General features: G+C 46.8%; 1 protein-coding gene across 1 annotated transcript; it reads left to right on the top strand.

The window, feature by feature from the left end:
• Positions 1–1,547: 1,547 nt before the first annotated feature.
• Positions 1,548–2,227, top strand: LOC124647052 (18.0 kDa class I heat shock protein-like). Its single transcript, XM_047187047.1, has 2 exons — positions 1,548–1,672; positions 1,788–2,227. The coding sequence occupies exons 1-2, from the start codon at positions 1,564–1,566 to the stop codon at positions 2,225–2,227; spliced, it is 549 nt and encodes a 182-aa protein (XP_047043003.1). The 5' UTR covers positions 1,548–1,563.
• Positions 2,228–24,797: the final 22,570 nt, after the last annotated feature.

Genomic DNA, 24,797 nt, shown 5'->3' with positions numbered 1-24,797 from the left:
CATATTTGATTAACTATGCTAATAGTGTAACGAGGAAGCTATTAACACTGTGGTATAATAAAATAAGTCATACATAGGTATAAAAGTTTAGAGTAAAATAAGTCAAAATTTTATGTGGACAGTGAGATTCTTCGACCATTGGGTACTTTGATTCCCGCCCTCTTACATGTTTCTATAAAATAGAGTGGAGTGAACTCATTATGGTTATGGAAATCTCTTTTTCTTTTCAGAAAGGAGGTTGAAACTTCCGACCTTCCCCTTTTTATATAGATTTCTTAACAAATAATGACTGGCATGTAAATATTTGTAATTTTTAGAAATAAATACAAATATGGTATGAATACTGAAGAAAATATGGATATGGAACTGGACATATCCGTATCCGAATAAAATTATGTTTGCCTATTTTAGTAATTCTAGCCAGGCATGTAAATTATCCAACCTTAGAAACTCATAAAGTGGTCAAAAGAAATTTTCTATGATTGAAGTTGAAACTACTATTTTACGCATCAGTATATTTATATCTGATAGTTGACTCACGGTAGGACATAAGCCTATTATTTTTTTATTTGTATCCATTTAGAATTGAAAAAAACATCTCCTCATTCGTATTCGATTGGCATTCGTTCCGCATTCGTACTTGACAACATCCATATTTGCATTTGTATTTGTTTTCAAAATATGAAACGGGTACACGGAAAGGGCACTAACTAAATATAACACTTGGATAATGCCATAATCTATGAAGGAAGGAATTCTCAACTAGATAATGACCAACCTCATGGATTCATCCATAGACAAAGCCGCCATCGCCGTTGAACCTTCGATCCATCATCAGGGTAGAGATTCACATAGCCCTACGCACGTATCAACACACATCCTCCGCCAGTACCACGTTGTGCCATGCCGTCAAGACTCGTTGACGATGACACGGTAGAAACCATGCTCATCCACCTCTTGACCACGCGGAGGTGGAGCATGGCGTTAGGCGTTACCATCGTCTGATCCGAAAGACCTAATTTCGCTTCTTACTCACATTGGAGCATAGTTGTGGAATTAAGGCCAGTATAAAGAATTCACATAAAAAACCCATTTTTTTATGTGAAGGTTCCACCTAAACTTATTTGTACCTTGCACAAGTTGCACTTACCTACTACAGTAGTTCCAACAGAGTATTCCATGTATTCCATTGGGAGTATATAAGTCGAAGGAGGCGCGTGCATCAAGCCAAGCTTGAAGAAAATAAATAAAAGAAGAATGAAGGAGATGCATCATAAAGCTTCATGGTCAAGAAAAAGATGTGCACAGAAGCAAGGCAAAACGACTAGCCCAGGAAGTATAGACTATAGGACCTACTATGAATCATGCTGGCCGGCGCGGTGAGGTATCGTTTCCTTTCTTTCATCTCCATCCCAGATATGGTATATCTTCCATCTCACGTCATGATTGAATATTCAGGGCTCCCTCTATATATCTGAATGTATCCCAGCTGATGTCCAACCACGACTCCTCTCGCAGTAATAAGGCAACGATAATTACAAGAAGGGCAAAAGCAAGAGATCGATGGATGCAGCTGCATCGTATCGCTCTCGTCGTGTCCTGGCAGAAATCGACCCCCACAGCGATTGGGTTCATGGTGATGAGTTCGACACGCTCATCGTCGACGTCTCAGGTATGCATGGACGCTCACGTTAATTCTACTGCTTCTCCCATATATAGTTTCTAAATTCGCTTCGTTCCAAACACGGAAACACGTCTGGGATTATGATGACACGCATGCATGCCAGGATTCAGCAAGAACCAGCTGAAGGTGCAGGTGGAGCCGTCAGGGAGCCTGAGGATCAGCGGCGAGCGCGCGGTCAACGGCGGCCGGCAGTGGTCTCACTTCCTCAAGCGGTTCGACCTCCCGGCCGGCTGCGACGCCGGGGCGATCAAGGTTCAGCTCGACAAGGGGATGCTCTACGTGAGGGTGCCCCGTCCCAGCGACGATGATGACAGCGAGGAGTGCCCCGAGGACACGCTGCCAGAAGAGGGACGTGCCGGCGCCTACTGGAGCGGCGGCCACACAGCAGCGTGGCGAGACGACGCGCACCCGGGGTGGAGGCTGGCCAAGAACCTGCGCAAGCACCGATATGTCGTGCTGAACGTGGTGCTCGCCGTCGTGCTGCTCTGGCTCGTGGCGTTCGGTCAGAGCAGACCGAGGGGTGGGCAGATCAAGGGCGAATGAGGCAAGCGACACCTATGCTGTAATGTTGATATGCACACACACACTGCGGTACTGGCTTACAGCAGCACATGGATGTAATTATCTAGGTGATTTATCGGAATAAGATCCCTGTAAATATGCATAAATGGGAGTTTGGGACTGTTCAAATCGAAGTCTCAAGATGTGAATCTCTAATTTCTGTCGTTGAACTGTTCTGAACCTCAGTTTCGACAACGGTGTTACACACACTGAGATATCATGAGAATGCACAGCAGTAGGGCCAGGCAAACTGATTGAAAAAAGGTTCACACTTGCATCGTATTTAAACTGAAACTGACATCTCGTAGTTAAGTCCACAAGCAGGGAGGTAGCAGCAATGGAGTGCTAGGAAAGGGAGGCGGGGGTTCGCTTCGCCTGGTGGTGACCTCCCGCATCAGCGCTATCTTGGGCGCCGCCGCTGTGGCCGGTTGTGTTCTCTGGGTGGCTGATTCCCTGCTATGGTTCGTTGCCCCTGATCCTTGTTCTGTATTGTTTTTCGATATTGCTGTGGTGGTGGCTCAGCTGGAGCGGGTCGTTGGGAGATTTCGGTGTGCACCTGTTTGTGTATTGTGGATCTATGTTGGGCGTTGATTCGGCTGCTGGCCACGATTTGGAGCCGATTTGTGGGCGCCCTGTGTGCGTTGCCGTAGATGTGTGGATTTGGGGATGGCTGGGGCCTGGGGCCTGGGGTGTTCTTTGTGAGTTTGAGGCAGATTTTCTTCAACTAGTGCAGTTTTCCGTGAAGGGAGCATACCACTCTACTGCCAAGGAGCTTGGTTGGTATGTTGGCAGGCTATGCCAGCAGAAAGAACACGCCATCTCCATACAATGAAACGAGCTGCACTTCGTGTTGAAAGATCTATCGTTCAAGATTCAGATGAATTGCATAGTTATGCAGCTTATGGCCTATCTGATTCCCTTGACAATCATGTCATCCTCATCGTCTGAATTTTTTTTTATTTTGAAGGTACATGCAACCTGTGAGTACTATTTTTTACTATCTTATGCCTAACACTAAGTGGTACATGCCGCACTTTGAGAGCATATATCCATGTATATTAATCTGAAGCAGTTGAGATTATCAGACTAACACTAACCACTTCAGTAATTTGGTGAAGGGAAGATTTGAGATTCAGTGGCTGTTTTTAGAACCTGAAGTTTACATCATAATTTATAGAAGATAATGCAATAGTCTTGAAAGGCCTGTTGTAATATGAAATATCACATGATTTTGTGGCCCTTGAAGGCTAGATGTTTTTTACTTATTCTAATTGAAAAGGTATTTACTTTTCTGCCTCCTAACTCGAAAGCCAAAACTTTGTAAAAAGAAATTGCACACAAGATATAAGATCTCTCCTATATGTTTACTGTCTTTGCCTATATTTCATGTTATTATGATGAAGCTAGACAATGGTACAAAACTTCTTAGAAATGATATGCTACTACCTCTTTTACAGGTAACTTATCTGATAAATCTGCCCCCTGTAGGTCAGTTTTACTTGACAAATTGGCCAGATGTAGCTACTTAATTAGTCAATAGTGTTGTGCAACCAATGAAACATATGATATTTTGTCGTTAAAAAGCTAATTATTTCTCAATGCATTGGATGAATTAACCTTATTTTTTTCTGGCGTTGGACACCAATTAAGAATTGCTTATATTAGCAGTTCGGTGCGGTTTCTTTCATTTCAGAAGAAGATAACTTGCGGAAATACTTGGTTTCTGGTTTTATCATGCATAAGCAGCAGATCAAAACAAGCTGTCTAATGGCTACAAATTTTATTTCAGTATTGAGCCATTTTAAGGCCAAACAACAGCCATATATATATAGTAGTGGATGGTTATAAACAAAGTATATAAATTTGGTTGTAAGTTGGATCTTTTTCTCCTATTCGTGTACTAACCTTTAAAGTAACGGTGTCTTAATATTTAAGCAAGGAATAAGAGAGATCACTTCTCATCCTCTAAGATATGTAGGGATTGCTCAGTGAGGAGGAAGAAATGCCAAAACGAAGCTTGGCGTCTCTCATTCTTGAAGGTGGAATCTCTCGAGACTATTGATTGCTTCATGTCCTTTACATGATCACATAAGGAGATTAATTGTAATATTTGGGTCCATCTTTACTTAACATTGTGTGTGCCTTAAAGACAGACTCATAAACACTTTGTACACATAAGGATTGCTTATGGTGAGCTGATAGTTTTGAGCATGTTATGTCTTGAAATGCTTCTGTTGAATTGTTGGATATTCAGGCATGTTAAAATGTCTATCAGATCAGCACTATATGATATGATTGTTCATGAGCAAGGTTTTGAATATATTCCATGTTTATACTGTTGAAAGGAATTAATTTTACGCTTGTGCTTGTGACAAGTAAATGTTAGGGTAATAGACAACTTGTATTACCAGGTGGCCAAAGGCCACAATATATAGTACAGGTACAGGTGCAAATATGCAGGAAGCCCTTAACATATGGGAAAACTACAATATACAAATATATACATCTAACCCCCCCTCCCCCCGCCCCCTCCCCCCCTCAAACTCTGCCTTTGTAAAGAAATCCGCCAACTGCAAGTCTGAAGGCACATAATGAAACGCAACAACCTAAGCCTGCACCCGAGCACGTGTATAAAAAGCATCAACACCAATATGCTTGGTAAGCTCATGCTTGACCGGATCACGAGCAATATTGATAGCACATGTACTGTCAGACAAAAGTGGAGTGGGTGTCGTAACAGAGACCCCAAAATCTGCAGGAAACCACCATAACCAGGTCACCCCAGCAATCAACAAACCATAGCCCGCAGCTCAGCCTCAACACTTGAACGGGAAACCGCTACCTGTTTCTTCATCTTCCAAGCAACAAGCGAACCACCACGAAACACACAGTAAGCAGAAAGTGAACAACGATCCGTAGGATCACTCGCCCACGTAGCATCCGAGTAGCACTGGAGCTGGAGAGAGCTGGAACGAGGAAAGAAAAGATGACGAGTGATCGTGCCACGAAGATAACGAAGAACACGGAGGAGATGACTGTAGTGAACGGTGGTAGGAGCTGAGACAAACTGACTCAGAATATGAACAGGATAAGAGATATCAGGAAGAGCGACAGCAAGATAAACAAGACTCCCAACAAGATGGTGATAACGTGTCGGATCAGGAAGAGGATCACCATCAGTAGGACGAAGCTTAACATTAAGCTCCATAGGAGTCTCAACAGTGTGCTCATCCCCAAGAGCAGCACGAGCAAGAAGATCCTGAATATACTTTTCCTGAGAGATAGAAAAGCCATCAGAAGTGGAGGAGACCTCAATCCCAAGAAAGTAGTGAAGAGGACCAAGATCAGTCATAAGAAACTGATCACAAAGACGAGCCTTGACAAAAGCAATATACTCAGGATCATCACCAGTAATGATCATATCATCAACATAGAGAAGGAGAAGAGTGCGTCCACGAGGGGAAGTGTGAACATATAGCGCTGGATCATGAAAGCTAGGAGAGAAACCAGCAGCAGTCACCACAGAGGCAAAGCGCTCAAACCAGGCACGAGGGGCCTGTTTTAGGCCATAAAGAGAACGCCGAAGACGACAAACCATCCCATCGGGAACATAATACCTAGGAGGAGGCTACATGTAAACCTCCTCACTCAACTCGCCATTAAGAAAAACGTTTTGAACATCAAGCTGGGACACAGACCAGCGTCGAACAGAAGCGACATCAAGAAGAGTACGCACAGTGGTCATATGAGCCACAGGGGCAAAAGTCTCATCATAGTTACGGCCGTGCTCCTGCTGAAAGCCACGAGCCACAAGACGCGCTTTATAGCGCTCAAGAGATCCATCAGAGCGGGTCTTAATTTTATAGACCCACTTACACGTGATAGGACGAACACCAGGAGGGGGAGAAACAAGATCCCAGGTGCCAGTGCGCTCAAGCGCAACAATCTCCTCAGCCATGGCAAGATGCCATTCAGGATGACGCTCGACATCCCGATAAGAAGTCTGCTCGGAGGCAACAGAGAGACCATACTGACTAGGAGAGTAACGGTCTGGAGCACGACGCTGACGAACAGGCCGTGAAGAGGGAAGCTCATCAGAAGAAGAGGAAGAAGGAACAACAGAGGAAGGGTCCGAAGCCGGAGAACGAGGAGAACTAGGGGAACTAGACGGAGGATAGGATGGCGTCGAGGTCGAAGGGGGCGCATCAGAACTTAGAGGTCGAGGAGAAGGGATATCGGGAGGTGCATCAGAAAATAGAAGAAAAGATATATCATCCACCGGGTAAGTACCAAAGGTGCGCGAGGATAGAAGGGACGCGTCTCATCAAACGTGACATCACGAGAGATGCGCATCCGACGACCAACGGGGTCCCAACAACGATAGCCCTTATGCTCATCACTGTACCCGAAAAAAACACACTCAACAGACTGAGCGGTAAGTTTGGTGCGTTCGCGAGGAGGTAGGAGGACATAGCAAACGCAACCAAATAAGCGATGAGTCGAGTAGTCTGTAGAACTACCAGAGAGACGCTCGAGAGGAATGTCACCTTGAAGGGCAGCAGAAGGCTGAATGTTAATGAAGTAAGTCAACGTAGCGACAGCCTCAGCCCAGAAATGCGGCGGAAGAGAGGAAGCAATCGTCATAGCACGGGTAGTCTCAATAATATGACGATGCTTACGCTCAGCGACACCATTTTGAGCATGCGCGCCGGGACACGAGAACTGAGCGAGGGTGCCCTACTCAGCAAGGACACCACGCAGGTGCTGGGAGATATACTCACCTACAGAATCAGCACGAAACACACGAATAGGCATGGAATACTGAGTACGAACCATGGCCGCAAAGCGCTGATAAATAGAGAGCACCTCACGGCGAGAGCGCATAAAAAACAACCAGGTGTACCATGAAAAATCATCAATGAAATAAATATAGTATCGATGGCCCCCTTTTGAAGCAAAGGGAGCCGGACCGCAAACATATGAATGAACTAAATCAAAAGGTCGCTGAGATACAGACAGATTAGTAGGATAGGGAAGCTGAATCTGTTTGCCTAACCTACAACCCTGATAGTTTAAAGACACATCTCCTGAGACAGACCCCAGAAGACCACGACGGGCTAATGACGATAAACGGGAGCCACAAAGGTGACCCAGACGATGATGCCACTGCTGAAAAGAGCCAGTGACGGAAGCAGCAACCGCAGGAGAACTGGCTGATGAAGTGTCAGCGGATGGAACGCGAAGCTAGTCTAACTCCCATAGCCTCGGAGACTCAAGGCTGCGAGGGCCAGCTCCAAACAGGGCCTGTGTACGACGGTCCTGAATAGCACAAGAATCAGCGTCAAGAATGACGCGACAACCAAAATCAGTAAGCTGACTAGCAGAAAAAAGATTCGTCTTAAGACTAGGAACATGAGAAACGTCAGGAACAGAGAAAGAGGAAGTAGAGAGGGTGCCTCGACTGGAAACAGGAAGAGAGGTACCATCAGCCGTGATAACACGGACATGAAAAATACGAGAGCGAAGAGCAGAAAGAATAGAAGACGCAAAAGTCATATGAAAAGAAGCTCCAGAATCCAGATACCACGGGGATGACGTACCTGACTGTGTAGAAGATGGTGGTCGCGCGGTGCCAGAAGAGCTAGGCACAGAACCAGCAGTACCCGACGAGGAAGAGCCTGTAGCAGTGAGCAGACCACGAAGACCACGGATAATGTCATGTTCAGAGAGTGCAACTGCAGAAGATCCTGAAGAACCAGCCTGCTTACGAGCATGGTACTGCTGACGTAAGCTGGGATCCCTCCTCCAGTAGCTAGAGACATCGTGGCCAGGCTTGCCACGGTAGGAGCAGGGAGGACGAGGAGGTGTTGTCATACCACGAGGCTGCTGAGGCTGACTCTGGCCCTGGACCGGAGGAGTAGAGAGTATCGGCGGTACTGGAGACCGCACCGAAGCCGGCGGCACAGGAGGACCACGAACTGACGGCACAGGAGGACCACGAGCAGCAAGTACAGAGGGAACCTCAAGAAGACCAGCACCACGAAGACGAGTCTCCTCAGCACGAAGCTCAGACAGTACCTCAGAGAGCGGAACACGACCACGAGCAAGCAGCTGGGCACGACGAGGCTCAAACTCCTTGCGGAGCCGCAACAAGAACTCAAATACGCGCTGAAACTCCAGATCCGCGCGCACAGTCATAGAGCAGGGACAGGTAGCACATACAACTATAGAAAGAGAATCAAGCTGACGCCAGAGAGCAGCACTCTGAGTATAGAACTCATCAATAGTGGAATCACCATGCTGAAGAGCATGCTCCTGGCGAACCACAGACATATAAAGAGCATCCCCAGACGGCAGATAGCGCTGGCGAAGAAAAGCCCACTGAGCAGCAACAGTGGGAAGACCCATGAACTCAGGCAGAACACTGGAAGTGAGAACAACAACAACACGAGCATCCTCATCTATCCACTGAGTGTAGTCAGTCATATCCAGTCGGTACGTCGCAACAGCGGTAGAATACTCCTAGACCTTCCGATCATACTCAGCACTCTTGGCTGCATCCTTGAGCTCCTGAGTAGCATCGGGGGCAAGGGCAACATGCGTCGGTGGAATAAGTGCCGTAGGAGCAGTGGGGCGCGGCGGACAGGGGACCTCGCCAGAAAGCACAACCCAAAAACGAAGACCGCGCATGTGAACGCGCATAAAGGCAGCGAAATCAGGGTAATTCGCGCCATCAAAAATCACCGGGCAGCGAGGAATCGCAAGATAGCCCGACGAGGAAGACATAGATCTCTTTTTCTTTCTTTCTTTTTTTTTCTGGACGGGACGAAACTGAGAACGGAATCAGATCACGCGAGCGCGGAGACAGGCGAGCGCGTGCGGAGGGGGACGGAGGCGGACGGGCAAGTGGCAGCCGGGAGGCGGCAGCCGGGGCGGGCGGCAGCCGGGGCGGGCGGCAGCCGGGACGGGGCGGCGAACGGGAAGCGGCGGCCAGGACGAGGCAGCGGCCGGACGGGCAGCGACCGGGAGGCGGCGGCGTGCGCGCGGAGATGGGCGGGCGGGCGGCGGGCGGCGGGCGGGCGGTGGCCGGGAGGTGGCAGTCGGACGGGCGGCGGCGGCTTGAACAGCAGCAGCCGGGGAGGGAGAGGGAGCGGCGGCCGGAGGACGGAGGGCCGGGCGGCAGCCGAAGAAAAGGCTCTCACGGACGGATCGGATTTTGCTCTGATACCATATTAGGGTAATAGACAGCTTGTATTACCAGGGGGCCAAAGGCCACAATATATAGTATAGGTATAGGTGCAAATATGCAGGAAGCCCCCTAACGTATGAGGAAACTACAATATAAAAATACATACATCTAACAGTAAACATGTGTAAAATTTGTCTAATTGGGCATACAAATTACATGTCATCCATTGTATTTTCTCGAGGTTCTTACTAGCAAGTGCTGTTGGTGGTAAAGCGTAGAGGCAGGACTGCACTAGGTGACATCAAAAAAAGGAGGAATGGCATTTGCGACGTGTTGGCAAGGCTATCGCCGCCTGATCGGAGAGAGCGGGCATTTCGACGGCAGAAATATTCCGGAGAGAAGATTTTCGGGATATCATTCCACACAACAAAAAGCCAAATGTTCCTGCTCGCAAAAGATAAAGCACATTGTTCTAGCTGCTTAGCCATATCGTAGTTCATATCAGCACATGAGTTATGTTTCATGTATGTTTGTTTGTATCTAGCCTGACACTACGGAAATGCTTAACAGTTGGGTGTGGAAAAACGAGATGCCAGCCCTATTTGTCTCGCCGATCACCTTATCGTTGTGTTGCGTACCTTCAAACATGAATGAGAATTTTAAGACATAATACCTTTTTATAGTTCAGCTAAGATGCGCTATTTATATGAAAAATTAAACGATAACAAACATTAGGCTGAAAAATTAAAACGGCAATAACAAAGAACGGCGCAGCAAAGGTCCTGTTAACAACGAAACCCGGGAGGGTCGGCTGGATGAGTGTCAAGCTGCAAGGCAGACAGTCGACTGTATGCTCAAACTACCAGTGAAGGACAAACTAACATGACCACACATCTTGCGAATCCAACTCCATTTTGCTGGCGCATGCGATCAAACAGAATGATCGGTTCCTTTGAGAGGTTCCTTGTGGTGAAATCAGATAGGTACCTAATGATTACCAAATATGTAGAAAGAACAAATCAGATAAGTTTCTTGTGGTGAAATCAGCCCATCTAGATTCAAGGTTTAGATTTTGCATGGGTGTTTGCATTTATTTGGATTTATTTCAGGATTTAACTGACATTATTCTTTCAGTGGTACGTGACCTGCCCGTCAACAGCAAGGCACATGTGGTGACTTCGTCAACCTCAAGATATGTCGGCTCAATCCTTCGGAGGTGCTCATAGGGGTAGGGTGTGCGTGTGTACGTTCATAGAGATAGGTGTACATGCGTGCTTGTGAGTGTCTGCGTTGTACTGTGTTCTAAAAAAAATAGAAAGAGACGATGTGTAGGCAAGAAGAAAAATGTTCTTTCGGACCAAGGCCCGGTTCTCTTGCCATGGCGTCGAGCTCTCCCTCCAGCAGGCTCAGCTACAGAGGGGAGGCGACGACGAGGCGGGACAGCGTCTTCTCGTCACGCTCCGTAGGGACAGGCGGAGCACGGTGCACGAGCAGCGGCGAGGGGAGGCGACGACGGGGCGGGGTCGTCGAACGCTCCCCGGGCGGCTAGTAGGCTAGAATTTAGATGATCTAGCCGTTTTCATTCAAACTTGTAAAATATAATTAAATTTAAATAAAATTTTTTATTTTCGTGCATCTTTACTGTTTTGGGGCGTCTAAATGGGGGCACGACTGGGCAGCGACACACCCCAAACGTGACACCAAGCAACAACATCCCTTAAACGCTCGATCCAGCATGAATTGGGGCCGTTTTGCTCTTAGATGTTCTAAAAGAAAGTATTAGCCTTAGAAATATCTCAGAAAAGTAGTGGCCCGATGCACAACTAGGTACACAATGTAGAAGTAAAAATATATTCTTGCACGTGATCATGTGGCCCTCGTATACACAAGCACTCGCACGCGCGCAGCGAGAGACATGCACGTACATGCAGTCACCTACTCACGCGAATAGAAAACGGAAAGCTCCTCTGCTACGCTGGGCAAACGCTCGTTCCCCCGTGTGTGTCGCTCACTAGGGCGACACCGGGGCCGATCCAATCGTGCCGCCGCCAAGACTTTCATACCGCCTGCCTCTCTCGCCGCCGCTGCCGCCGGCCCTTGCCGCGGTGGCGGCGGACCCAGCCGCCGAAGGAGGTTGGGGTGGAGGTCGCCGGGGATGCTGGCCATGGCTGCTAGGGCGGTTTGGCCGGATCTTCTTCTTGCAGCACCCAGGGCGGCGCCCCTGGTCGGGGTGGTGGCGGAGGTCTTCTCCCGGCGATGCCATGGCTGCAGTGAAGGTGCAGGGCCGATGGATATGGTGGTTGTGGATACCCTAGATCTCGATCTGGGTGTCTCCCAGGCCGGCCCCCGTGCTCGATCTTCGCTGCGTGTTGGGCTGGTTCCGATGAGGATCGACCCTGCGTTGACATCTCATTCCCCCTACCGGGCTGCTGGTAGGATTTGGTGCGATGGCCACAGGTTTCCGGCGGGTGGCGTGGGGGCTACTCGCGCGGCATGAATAAAGGTGGTCGTCCTAGGATCTCTCTCACGCCAAGACGAAGATCTACCTTATGCATGCCCGTCTGGATTTGGCTCGATGTTGAGTTCCGGAGCTCCGGTGGCAAATGTAGCAGTGCTCGTTTCTAGAGTTTGCTGGTTTGGGAGGTATTGTGCACCCATGCTTTTATTCCGACTATTTGGTTGTGGAGGGAGCAACGCGAAGCTCTGTTTTGTGTTGCCAACAGATGACATTCTAGTCAATGGTGTATCAGAGACGAAGAAGTTCTTGAAGGCCAGATTGGAGGACTAGCAGCGGAGGATCAAGTCACGGTGTTGTTGGGAGATTTCCTTGGTATTCTGGGTCTCGTAACAGCAATATGCAAGTAGGGGCAGCAGCACGGGTGAATTTCAGAGTCTTACCTTTCATGGTGAAAATCCAAGGTCTAGCCTTAATTGGTTGTGCCTGGCAATGGTCTTGTTAAAGGCATTATTTTGAGAGCGGGGACTATCTCCAGGGTGAAAAGCTAAGATCTTTTGATCGGGCGACGACTGCGCTTATCATTGTTCCCTTCTTGAAGGCGTCACTTGTGGAGAGCTGGATTTCACGTGTTGTCTTGGTGGTGGTTGTACTGTTGTTGCTAGGAGCATGGTTGATGCTAAGTATAACACACATAACCCTAACATTTTTTGCAGCAGAACTGTGGGGGTCTCAAAGTTGTAGAATGGGGTAATGTGAGTTGTACAGAGCATCAAATTTGGATATAGATGGCAGATTGGAGGTGGTGCTAAAATCAGGTTCTGGGAGGACACCAGGTTCAGCACAGGGCGAACCTGGGCTGTTAGGAGTGTGCAGCCTCCAAGGCCCATTTAAGAGCATGTCCAGTCGCGTCCCCCAAACGTTTGGGGGATCGCGGATAGAAAATGGAGAAAAATCTTTCCATTCGCGTTCGTGTGCATCTGTACAACCATTAGGATTTTGTGTTGTTGCAGAGGCTGAATGTAATTGGTACCTATCGATATTAATATATTCCCTTCATTGAAAACTACTCATGGCCGAACATGGTCTCGTCTTGCTAATTTTTAGTCGAAGGTAGACGTGAGAAACAAAAGCATGTTTTGGGGGGCCAAATTTTGCTGTTTTATCCAAACACTGATCCGGATGGGTACAATAGCTTGGAAGAGCATGGTTGATGCTAAGTATAACACACATAACCCTAACATTTTTTGCAGCAGAACTGTGGGGGTCTCACATTTTTGAAGGGGGTAATGTGAGTTGTACAGAGCATCAAATTTGGATATAGATGGCAGATTAGAGATGGTGCTAAAATCAGGTTCTGGGAGGACACCAGGTTCAGCACTGGGCGAACATGGACTGTTAGGAGTGTGCAGCCTCCAAGGCCTATTTAAGAGCATCTTCAGTCGCGTCCCCCAAACGTTTGGGGATCACGGATAGAAAATGGAGAAAAACCTTTCCAGTCGCGTTCTCCAATGCTAAACAGCGCTGCATTTTTTGTCTGGCATCCTCGGTAGAGACTCCGGAGACGCCAGACAGAAAAACGGCGTCCACATGTCTAGTCCCCACATGGCATTCTCTTTTCTCCACTTTCTCTCACCTACTTTTCTCACATGGGTTGGTCCCCTCTATTACAAATGCATGCATCCGAACGTTTTTTGAGGGACATGGCTCGGAAGGGTCTCTTTTTTATACATTTTCGTCTCTTTTTGTCCGACGTTGTCTCCAAACACGCTCAAATCATCGCGCCGGACGTTTTTTGAGGGACGCGACTGGAGATGCTCTTAACCTTTTCCTTCGTCTTTTGTACCTGCGAGCATCGAGGCGAGTAGCCGAGCAGGCTGTTCTCGTCTCCAGGAACTGGTCGTATGTGTGGGTGGCTGGGCGTCCGACCGGTGGCGCGGGATCGAAAGCGAAGTTCACTACCATGTTGTCATGCAAATCTAAACGCTCCAAGCAACTATCTCTCTCTCTTTTTGCGAAAGAGATATTGAATTAAACTACAGGAGCAGCCTCCTATAAGCAGCAAGCAACAACATCCACCGGACCACTACCGATCCAGGTTACAGTTTCAGAAGATAAACGCCCCCTATTTGCTAACTTGTGACTAGCACAGTTTTGGTGTCTATCAATTAAGCTAAGGTGATAACTAGGCTCTAGCATCAACAAACGCTTAATTTTGATCACCTCATACAGCAGACACGATCTATCCATCTCTGACGCTTTCACCATGCTCACAGCTTGTGCGCTATCCATCTCCACAATACAAGGTTGATCAGACCATTCCCTTGCCATGGCGATGCCTTCTCTGTATGCAGCTAGTTCAACTTCAAGAGTAGAAGTGCATCGTGGAATGTATCGGCTGGAGGACAACAGGATTGCCCTAGATTCATCACGCAGTATCATCCCTACGCCTCCGTTTCCTCCTTGCTCACTAAAGGACCCATCAACATTGAGTTTGAATGTCCCTGAGGGCGGCTTCTTCCAGGTAAGAGCCCTCCTTTGGTCTTGCTACATTTGCCTCTGTTCCCTCTGTTCCTTTTTCTTCTCCTTGTAGTCCATGACAATAGGTTGCTTGCCCTTGATGTCTGCATGGGGGTTGTACTTGATGGCCATCAGTGAATCAACATATCTAGAAAGGAATCGCCTTGAGCTCTCAATCGACGGAGCAGGTTTATCATGGACCAGCTCATTCCTGACATGCCAGCATCGCCACAATCTCATCAGTATCCTTGTACGCTCCAATTCTGGTCTTCCATCAAGCAAGTGGAGGACCCAATCTTCTCCCGAAATTTCCAGCTTTGACACATCTGGTAACCTCAATTCCTTCTCCATCTCTTGCCAAAGAGCCCTCGCCATGGGATACCTGCATCGGGCATGGTACTATCTCTCTCTCGTCTTGCAAGTTTCTGCGTTCCTACTCTAGTGTTTAGTCATGTAAAGTAGATCTGGATGGGATTCTATCATATAGGCGTTTTGACGACAATTTGATTGGTAGATTATTCCGCATGCTGACTACTTAATCTGATTATCGAAGTTCCTGAAAATGATAACTTGTTGTGCTTGTATTATGTGACACTCAAAACACATAGGAGATCCTTGTCATTTTATACCTTCACCCCCGCTGAGATTTTGTTCAAGCTCCGCCAATGTTTGGCACCTCTCCTTTGTTGTGCAGTTCTTTGACATTTACATCCTATGCAATGAGCATAATAGAACTGTCCAGCAGGTTTGGGATGGTTCCTAGCTGAGGTTGTACTTTAGGAGGAATTTTAATTCTATTCTTATGAATCTATGGTATGAATTAGAGGATATAGCTTTGAGCATCTCTTATTGTGCCAATTCTGATTTTCTAATCTGGCAATATCATAATAAAGGGGTGTATTCCACCTCCTCTCTTTATTCTATTATTAATTTTGGTGGAGTTCAACCCATTTACATTCCTACTGTTTGGCAATTACATATTCCACCAAGGGTTCACATTTTCATTTGGCTCTTGTCTCATAAAAAGCTTATGACTAGAGACAATCTGGAAAAAAGACACCTTAACAAAGCTGTAGGGTGCATTTTTTGCACTGAGGAGGATTCTATCCAACATCTCTTCTTTGAGTGCATTGTAGCTAAACAAATTTGGCAAACCATCTCTCAGCATTTTAACATTGTGCTGGGAGATAACTATATTTCTATTGCTAAATTTTGCGTAGCTAACAAAAATTATGCAACTCTCAATGCTATTTGTGCTGCTTCCTTGTGGTGTCATTGGAAAATGCGTAATGATATGATCTTTAATGGTCATCCCTGGATGGATATTCGGCGGGTGTGGAGAAGGATCATGCTTTCACTGAAAAGATGGAAGCTCATTTTCAAGACGTGCATGGAACCTGGAGTGGAGCTCTTCTGTGCAAAGGTGGAATCGATCTTACGATCACTGACAAGGGATTAACTTGTCAATGCCTACAGATTGTAGACTAGGGTTTTGCTAGAAGTAGAGGGCAAGTAGATCTCGAAGGTTTCAGCCAAAAAGTACTCGCTGATTGTAAAAACTAGGGTTCTGTTGACAATAGATTTGATCCTTTCTTTGTCCCTCGACTCCCCCTTATATAGGAGGTGGAGCCGAGGGTTTCGTAGTATACAAGTTACAGAGTCCGGGATGGTTTCGCACCCGTCCCGTAAGATTACAAGTCTCTATATTTCCTAATACAATCTATCTTTCCTTAACACTAAATGGGCTTCCGAATCTTCTTATTCTTCGAGTCCTGGGCCTTCAGTAAACCCCGGGTACTATCTTCGGCAGGCCCATTGGGGATGCCTATGTCAGTAGCCCCCGAGATTTTTCTTGAATCGAAGAATCAGGAAAAATATCCAACTTTAATCATTCAATAATCTTGTCGAATTTATTACATAACTTTTAGATATGCGAATACTATATTGTACAGGGATAATGGTAGTTGGGGCTAGTTCATCTGACGGATCAGGTACTAGTTAACTGCTCTAGTGGCAATCCGCAAAAACCTACTTCAAGATCACGTCCCTGGACATGATCTTGGGATACTGGTGTAAACTTCGACGAGTGCCGCTTAAGGTCTTACCATTCTGTCGAGTCCCGACCATATTTTATCGGGTACCTAACGCGTCCGTTAGGATTTTTCTTCGCATCTGTTGATACGGAAAAAAGTAGCAAACCGTCGTCAGAGACGGTGCCACGCCGCTCAGAACAGATCTGGGATCTTACCTTCGCAAAGTTTTGCGGCATTCAGAGATTATTCGCGACTTTTAGCGCTCTGAGAATATATTGTCGAGTGCTTTTCGGCTGTTGGAATAGCACATTTTATTGAGTCATATTTGATGACTTATTTTGCCTTCCCGATGGGAGTATATGTAGAATTATCTGTATAACTCGAAATATACTCACTTCTTTTTCTTTCTTTATATTTTTGCATAATTTCATCGGGCACGCGAACAGCGTTCCCGATGGGAGTAGCCCCCGAGGCTACAGCCAAAGACTTCTGCTTGGTTGTAGGCTCCACAGATTACTATCTTCTGCCGCTATATTGTTAATCCTTCTCGAGCTTTTCATATCTATCGGGTGCGCGACCAGCGCCCCTGATGGGAGTAGCCCCCGAGGCTATGATCAAATGCTTGCATTTGGTCATAGACTCTCGCCATTTCTATTTTGTCATACTCGAAGTTTTCTTTCTTTCTCCAAAGTAGCCCCCGAGCATTTGGGCAAAAACTTGTATTTGATCAAAGGCTCTCGAAATAATCTTATGTTGTCGACATTCTCACTAGGCTTCACAATCGAGTTTTTCTCTTGCCAAGGTGACATCATTGCTGATGATAGCCACGATTACTGTATTGGGAACATGCGAAAACTGCTTCTCTCTCTGCCTCGTGGGTCCAGATTCCCTATCCGGTGGACACGTCGTGCAAGTGGGGGACACACGTCTCCCGCTTTTACTGGCGCATGTACTGTAGGTCCTGTATTTTCTCGTCTTAATGAAATTACCTTTTACCCCTTGTCCACGTGTACACCATCTACTCCGCAATTTCTTCATCCAACGGTGCGTCGTTTCACCGCACCTGCATATAAGATCATCGTCTTCCTCAATCAACACTTCCACTCGCGCCGCACCTCTGTTCCTCTGCAAAAAATCCTCCATTGCTCCCATTGCTTTGTGCGCTCACCCACGCTCGTGCTGTTCTTCTCCAGTCTAGTTGATGCCACCACGCGCGCGGCTCACTAGGCATAGCACTCCAGAATCCCCGATGGCTACTGAAGATTTTGAGTGGGAGAGATCCAAGATCTCCAGCCAAGATATGAACTTGCTGAAGAAGCTAGGGTTCACCAAGAATGAGAACGCGCTGCGCTTCCCCCACGAGGAGAGCTATCCATCTCCCCCAATGGAGTACCGGGTCAGTTTTGTTGACCATCTCATCTGCGGTCTTTCCCCTCCTATCCATGAGTTTCTTCGAGGTCTTCTCTTTGTCTATGGGCTACAGCTTCATCAGCTGACGCCCAATTCTATCTTGCACGTGTTGATTTTTATCACATTGTGCGAATGCTTCCTCGGAGTCCAACCTAATTGGGCTTTGTGGAAGCGTATCTTCTGCCTCCGCCGTAATGGCTCCCACGGCGTCGCCTATAATATCGGCGGCGTCGTTATCTGTGTTCGCTCTGACGTCGATTATTTCGACGTCAAATTTCCCGATTCCGTCCAAGGGTGGCGCAAGAAGTGGATGTATGTACACGAAGAAAGCTCTGATTCAGTAGAGTGCAACATTGCCCCTTTCGACGGAAAAACCAAGATTCTTCGCCGCCGCTCCTGGGACGCTGAAGCTACCGAAGAAGAGAAATTGGCGACAGAGGCGCTGATGACTCGCATCCGTGAGCTTCAGAATACCCGTGGCAAGGAGCTATCGGGTATCCAAATCACAGCCTACTTCCTTAGGATTAGAGTGCAGCCTCTGCAAGCTCGAAAAAAATCCCCTTTGGACGTATGCTGGTGATGAAGATGTTGAGAGGCTCTCCACAGATCTTCCTGTGAAGGACTTGGAGAAGCTGATTCGAAGAATCTCCAAGCTTAACAAGAAAGACACCACTCCATCTTCTTGCAAAGTTAAGCCATTTTGTAGCACCAATCCCCTCCCCGAGGTAATTTTCTTCCTGACTATGAAATTGTCTTGTCGAATTTTTTGCATCTGTCGACTTCTTTTTTGATGACATTTTTTGACATAACTGCTTGTCAATACTCCTTATTTTTAACAGGGCCACCTTGTTCTATCTTCTCTTCCTCCCCTTCCCGAGGGTGGGGAAGTCGAAGAACGGGCCGTTGTCACCGACGAAAACCAGGGTACTTCTCGCCCTGAAAGTGAAGTCGCGGGTTCCCAAAAATCCGCGGCTTCTCTTGAAAAGGAGAATGAAACTGAGGCTACCTCGTCTACACGCTCGTCTCTCCCCGCTGCTTCTCCAAAGGGCAAAAGGAAAAGCGATGAGACTGTTGACTCTGGGACCTCCAAAGCCGGTGCTTCCCGTGCCGAAGAACCTGCGCCTGATGCTGGGAAGAAAGCTTTGGATCTTTACGAAGCTGCTCTTATCAGCTCGTAAGTTTTTGATGCACTATATTTGTCTCTTCTCGATACCTTCTCAAGTTGCGTTCTTATCCTGTCGCTTTATTTGTTGTAGTGGCGATGAAGAGGAGGATGCACCTATTGACGCGACTGCTCGAACGAGTACGTCTCGTACTTTAGTTGTCTCGGAGGCTCATCCCGATGGCGACGAAACTTCGCCTCCTCAACAAAACGTAGAGCATCCAACGCCAGCTGTAAGCCCCCAAGCTCCTTCGCCGAAGAGAGCTAGGGTAGAATCAGCCAAGGAACCAACCTCGTTAGTTGGTTGTTCCTCGACTCCTTTGATGGAAGAGGTAAGTTATTTTCTTTTTTCCTGTATTGATTTCACTGCTTTGAATTTCCCTCTCTTTTTTCTTCTTGATGTCGATCTTTTCTTCTTCCTATATTGATCCTTTTTGCATGGTGATTTCTTCAGCCTTTCATGAAAGAGCTTATCCGTTTCGGTACTCAATTTATCGGGTACCGCGAGTATGCCGCCAAACTTGAAGGTACCCTCTTTTTTTCTTTTCTGTCTTTCCTTGTCGAGTATATTCTGTCACTATTCTGTGCTGCAGTACTTTACTTATCTGTCTTATGATGGCAGAAAAACTTGCGGAAGCCAACAAACGCGCTGACGCTCTTGCTGCTGAGTTAGAGCAAAGCGAAACAGCTCGCATGAAAGCTGAAGCAGATGCTGCTGCCGTCGAAGATCTTCAGAAAAGACTCGACGACGCAAAAAATGCTCTGAGCGAAAACGTAGCTCAACATTCTGCTCGCGAGGAAGAAATCCTTAGTCGACTGGAGTCGCAGAGTCGACGTTTTGTTAGTAAGTGCTCACACCCTTGCTGCTTTCTTGCGTCGTCTTTGTTCCCTTTTTCCTTTGATTAACTCTTTTTTATGCTTTAAGCAGGGAGAACAAATCAAGAGTATGAGCTAGAAAATCCTGACGGTGAGCAGCTCCTTGATGCGCTTTCTCTCCTTCAAATCCACTGTACTGAAGCTCGTGACGGCCTTGCTGAAGCTAAGCTTGGCCTGTCGCGGCTTTTCCCATATTTTTTCAAGAAGAAGGAGGAACCCGCAATTTTTATTGATCTCGCCAAGTGCTTCACTTCCCAAGAGGACCTTGGACTCCAACTTCGCCAGGAAGGGTTGAAAGTTGGTGTCGAAGGTACAATTGCCTTGGTTGCTAATAGCCAACAAAACATCGATGGACAAGGGTTGGCAACACAGAGGAGATCGAGACGAAGAAGTGGCAGTCGCTAATTAAAGCGGCGAAGCCCAATTCGAAGAAAATCCTTGACACCCTTGGCTACAAGGCAGCTCCTGCTCCCAGTTCTTCGAAGCCGGAGGTCAAGTAGACCACTTTGCTTTTTATTTTAGTTTTTACTCTCTTTTGGCGCTGTCGCCTTAGTAGCTTTTGGCGGCAACTGCTTCAGTAGTTTACTAGGGATCCTTCTTTTGTAATAGCCATGTATATACTTTGAGAATTAATGGAAATCTATCTTTGCATGATGATTGATGTCGAAACTTTATTTGTCAGTTGATTTTTGACAATTATACTGCAACTCCTCGTCCTTCCGAAGTTTTTCCTACTTCATCCTGTTCGAAGAAAACGCCTGTCGCTGCCGAATTTGCTGGAGATTCGTCGAATAAAAACTCAGCACAAGACTTGGAAGAACTTCGCCAACAGCTCCAATCCACGAAGAAGCAATCACTTATGATAATGGAACAGTCCCGAAGATCTTTCGAGAGGGAAAAAATTGCGCTGCAACAAGCTCGAGATGCCATAGCTGAAAAGGAGACCACGGTTGCTGAGGCTGCTGCAGCTACTGCTCGAGAAAATTTCATGCTTCAGCTGCTGACGGATGCTAGCTCAGATATGATAGGTGTGCATTATTAACTTAGTCGTACTTCTTTTTTGTCTTGCTTGTCCCATCTTTTTACTGATTCTTTCAAAATAGGATCTTTCTTGGACACTGCTGCCGAAGATGAGCGTGTCGAAGCTCGATCCAATGCACTTCTCAGACTTGCGCGGGATCATGGTTCTAATTTTTGGGGTACACCTGATCATACCCGCCAGATCGTCAGATTTCAAGATCGCGCGCTCCAAGTCCGCGAATTTCTCGACTTCTGTACAAGGACCTTGTCTTTGGTCTACGGCACCATGTTTCCTCGTAATAAAATGCCAGATACCCTTCCTGCTCTGATGGACAAATTTCGGGATGCTCCTCGAATCCATGGCTTTGTGCGGGCCCAATTAGCTGCTGGCGCAAGGTTTGCTATGATTATGATAAAGATCTGCTACCCGAAGTTAGATGTGGGTCAGATTGTTCCCAAGTGCCTGGCCAAGATGGCGAAAAGGAGGAGGAACTTTGGCAAATATGATGACGTTGTGACCCCTGTTGCAGAAGACATGATGGACGAGCTTCTTCGGATGGATGCCGAATTCTTCGTGAAGGGCAGCTATGCTGAACATAGTACTCGTGCTGTAAACAATGAACGGTTGACTATAGATAATATATTGGGCAACAATTGAAGATTCACTGCCTTTGAATTGTATCTTGTATGTTGTAAACGTAATCTATATTGTAAAGTCACTAGATTTGTTCTTTTTCATTGTCAAGCCCCCGGGCGTTTTGGTGGCGATGTTTTTCTTTGTATAATGCGAGGTTGACCCAAGGCATAATAAATTATATTGAGTACTATTTTGCGGGTGTTAGCCCCCGAGCTTTTATGTTGATCACTATTTTTACGTCGCCGTTATATTTTTGCGAGGTGCTTTACACCAAGGCGAGATATTTTGCAAGTTGTATTCGTCGACACTGTATATATATATATATTGTATCTTCTGGGTGCAAGCTCCAGAGCCTGTCAAAAGGATATATAACTCCACTATCTTTATTATATTGCAGCACCGCGAGCCCGCCTCATTAAAAACCTTTCCCGGCCCCACTCGGTGCCCCGAAAAAGGAAAAGAGTGCGTCTGAAAACTCGCGGGCGTTTCAGTACATTGTATGGTTACAAAGGAGACTATATTTCGGCTTCTAAGCGTAAAACGCCTGAGCTGCGCCACGTTCCAAGGATTTGGCTCAGCAATCCCCGTCTTCTTGTCCTTGATTCTGTATGCTCCTCCTTCAATTACTTCTGTGACGATGTAAGGTCCTAGCCACGACGACTCGAGTTTTCATGGCTTTTTTGATTGAGTCGTAAAACCAAATCTCCAACTTGAAAAGATCTTGGTCGCAATCGTCGACTGTGGTAGTTTTTCAGGTCCTGTTGGTACTTGGCGACGCGTGACAACACTTCATCTCGAGCCTCATCGAGTGCATCGACATCATCCTCTAGAGCTCTTCTCGAAGTTTCTTCATCGTACTCTGTAACTCTTGGAGAATCATGCTCTATTTCTATCGGCAATACTGCTTCAGCTCCATGGACCAAAAAGAACGGCGTCTCATGTTTCGCTGTATTTGGTGTTGTTTGGATGCTCCACAACACGCTTGGTAACTCCTCTGGCCAAGTATGTCGAGCTTTTTCCAACGGTCCTAACAGGCGCTTCTTGATACCATTGCAGATGATGCCATTGGCTTTTTCGACTTGACCGTTGGTCTGTGGATGTGCGACAGACGCAAAACTCAATTTAATGCCCACTTCTGCGCAGTACGCTTTGAACTCCTTGGATGTGAAATTACTGCCATTGTCTGTGACGATGCTATGAGGGACTCCAAATCGAAAACAATGCTTTTCACAAACTTGATTGCCGACGCGCCGTCCGGTGAATTTATCGGCTTTGCTTCTATCCACTTGGTAAATTTATCGACAGCAACAAGCATATACTCATATCCTCCTGGCGAAGCTTTGTGTAACTTTCCCACCATATCGAGACCCCATTGAGCAAAGGGCCAAGACAACGGGATTGGCATCAACTCTGCTGCCGGAGAGTGAGGTTTTGCGGCGAATCTTTGGCACGCGTCGCAAGTTCGCACTATTTCTTTCGCGTCCTCAATTGGTGTCAACCAATAAAATCCTGCTCTGAAAACCTTGGCCGCGATAGCTCGACTGCTCGCGTGATGCCCGCATATTCCTTCGTGTACATCTTTCAGGATTATCCTTCCTTCTTCGGGTGTGACACATCTCTGTAGCACACCTGAAATACTTCGCTTGTACAACTCCCCTTTGACCACAGTAAAAGCTTTAGAACGTCTAATTATTCGCCTTGCTTCAACTGGATCGTCGGGTATTGTTTTCCTTAGGTTATAAGATATATATGCCTGCATCCATGGAATTTGCACCATCATGACTAGCTCATGCTCCTCTGCTTCTTCCAGTGATTCTTTTGTAACACCCGAGGGTTTTTCATCCTTCTCCTTCTTCTTTGGTTTCATTGGCTTTGTTGATCTCTCGCTTATTTCTTCTTAAAACACGCCTGGAGGAATCGCGAGACATTGCGACCCGATATTTGCAAGAACATCGGCTTCATCATTGCTCAACCTGCTGATGTGATTTACCTCGCATCCATCAAACAACTTTTTCAGCTCATTATACATCTCCTTGTATGCTATCATACTCTCGTTGACTGCATCACATTGATTCATGACCTGCTGTGCCACCAATTGTGAGTCGCCAAAGATTTTCAATCGGGTTGCACCACAAGCTTTCGCCATCTTCATCCCGTGTATGAGAGCTTCATATTCTGCTTCATTGTTAGACGCATTTGGGAACGTCATCCGTAAGACATACTTTAATTTGTCGCCTTCAGGTGATATTAGTATCACGCCTGCTCCAGCGCCTTCTAGCCTTTTGGACCCATCAAAGTTCATAGTCCAGGTTCTCGATAAATCTGGAGGCCCTGTATTTTGTAGCTCTATCCATTCTGCGATGAAATCTGGTAAGATTTGCGACTTTATTGCTTTTCTCTTTTCATACGTGATGTCCCGAGGGGAAAGCTCTATTCCCCAAAGGGAGACACGACCCGTAGCTTCTGGGTTGTTTAATATATTTGATAGAGGAGCCTCATTGACCACTACTATCGGGTGCGCCGAAAAATAGTGTCGCAACTTTCTTGCCGTTGTAAACACTCCATACGCCAGCTTCTGGTACTGCGGGTACCGCTGTTTTGAAGGCGACAATACTTCGCTGATGAAATATACTGGCCTCTGTACTCCATGGAGCTTTCCTTCTTCCTCTCTTTCGACTACCAGAGCCGTGCTGACCACCTGAGGTGTGGCTGCAATGTATAGTAGGAGGGGTTCCTTCTCTTTAGGCGCCACCAAGATTGGTGGTGTCGAAATTGTGCGCTTGAGACTCTCAAAAGCTCTATCTGCTTCCTCGTTCCACTGAAATTTCTCTCCTTGTTTGATCAGTGCATAAAACGGCAATGCCTTTTCTCCCAGCCTGGCGACGAATCTGCTTAAAGCCGCGACTCGCCCCGTCAGCTATTGTATTTCTTTCAACTTTGTCGGCTTCCTCATTGTTACGATGGCATGTATTTTCCCTGGATTGGCCTCGATCCCTCTTGCTGATACCAGGAATCCGAGAAGTTCTCCCGCAGGAACACCAAAGGAGCACTTCGTCGGGGTTAACTTAAGGCAGAACTTGTCGAGGTTGTCGAAGGTTTCTTTCAAATCTTCGATCAACGTTGGCACCTTTTTTGATCTTATGACGACATCGTCAATGTAGACTTTACATTTTTTCCAATCTGTGTTGCAAGGCACTTCTGCATCATCCGCTGATATGTTGCTCCCGCGTTTTTCAAACCAAAGGGCATT

This window comes from Lolium rigidum, chromosome 4 (genome assembly GCF_022539505.1).
Source record: "Lolium rigidum isolate FL_2022 chromosome 4, APGP_CSIRO_Lrig_0.1, whole genome shotgun sequence".
Classification (NCBI taxonomy): Eukaryota; Viridiplantae; Streptophyta; class Magnoliopsida; order Poales; family Poaceae; genus Lolium; species Lolium rigidum.
This window is presented reverse-complemented; position numbering and strand designations above follow the sequence as displayed.

Coding starts and splice junctions, on each gene's coding strand:
- LOC124647052 (XM_047187047.1), top strand. CDS start 1,564: ATGGATGCAGCTGCATCGTATCGCTCTCGTCGTGTCCTGGCAGAAATC. Junction 1,673..1,787: donor GCTCATCGTCGACGTCTCAG/GTATGCATGGAC, acceptor CATGCATGCCAG/GATTCAGCAAGAACCAGCTG.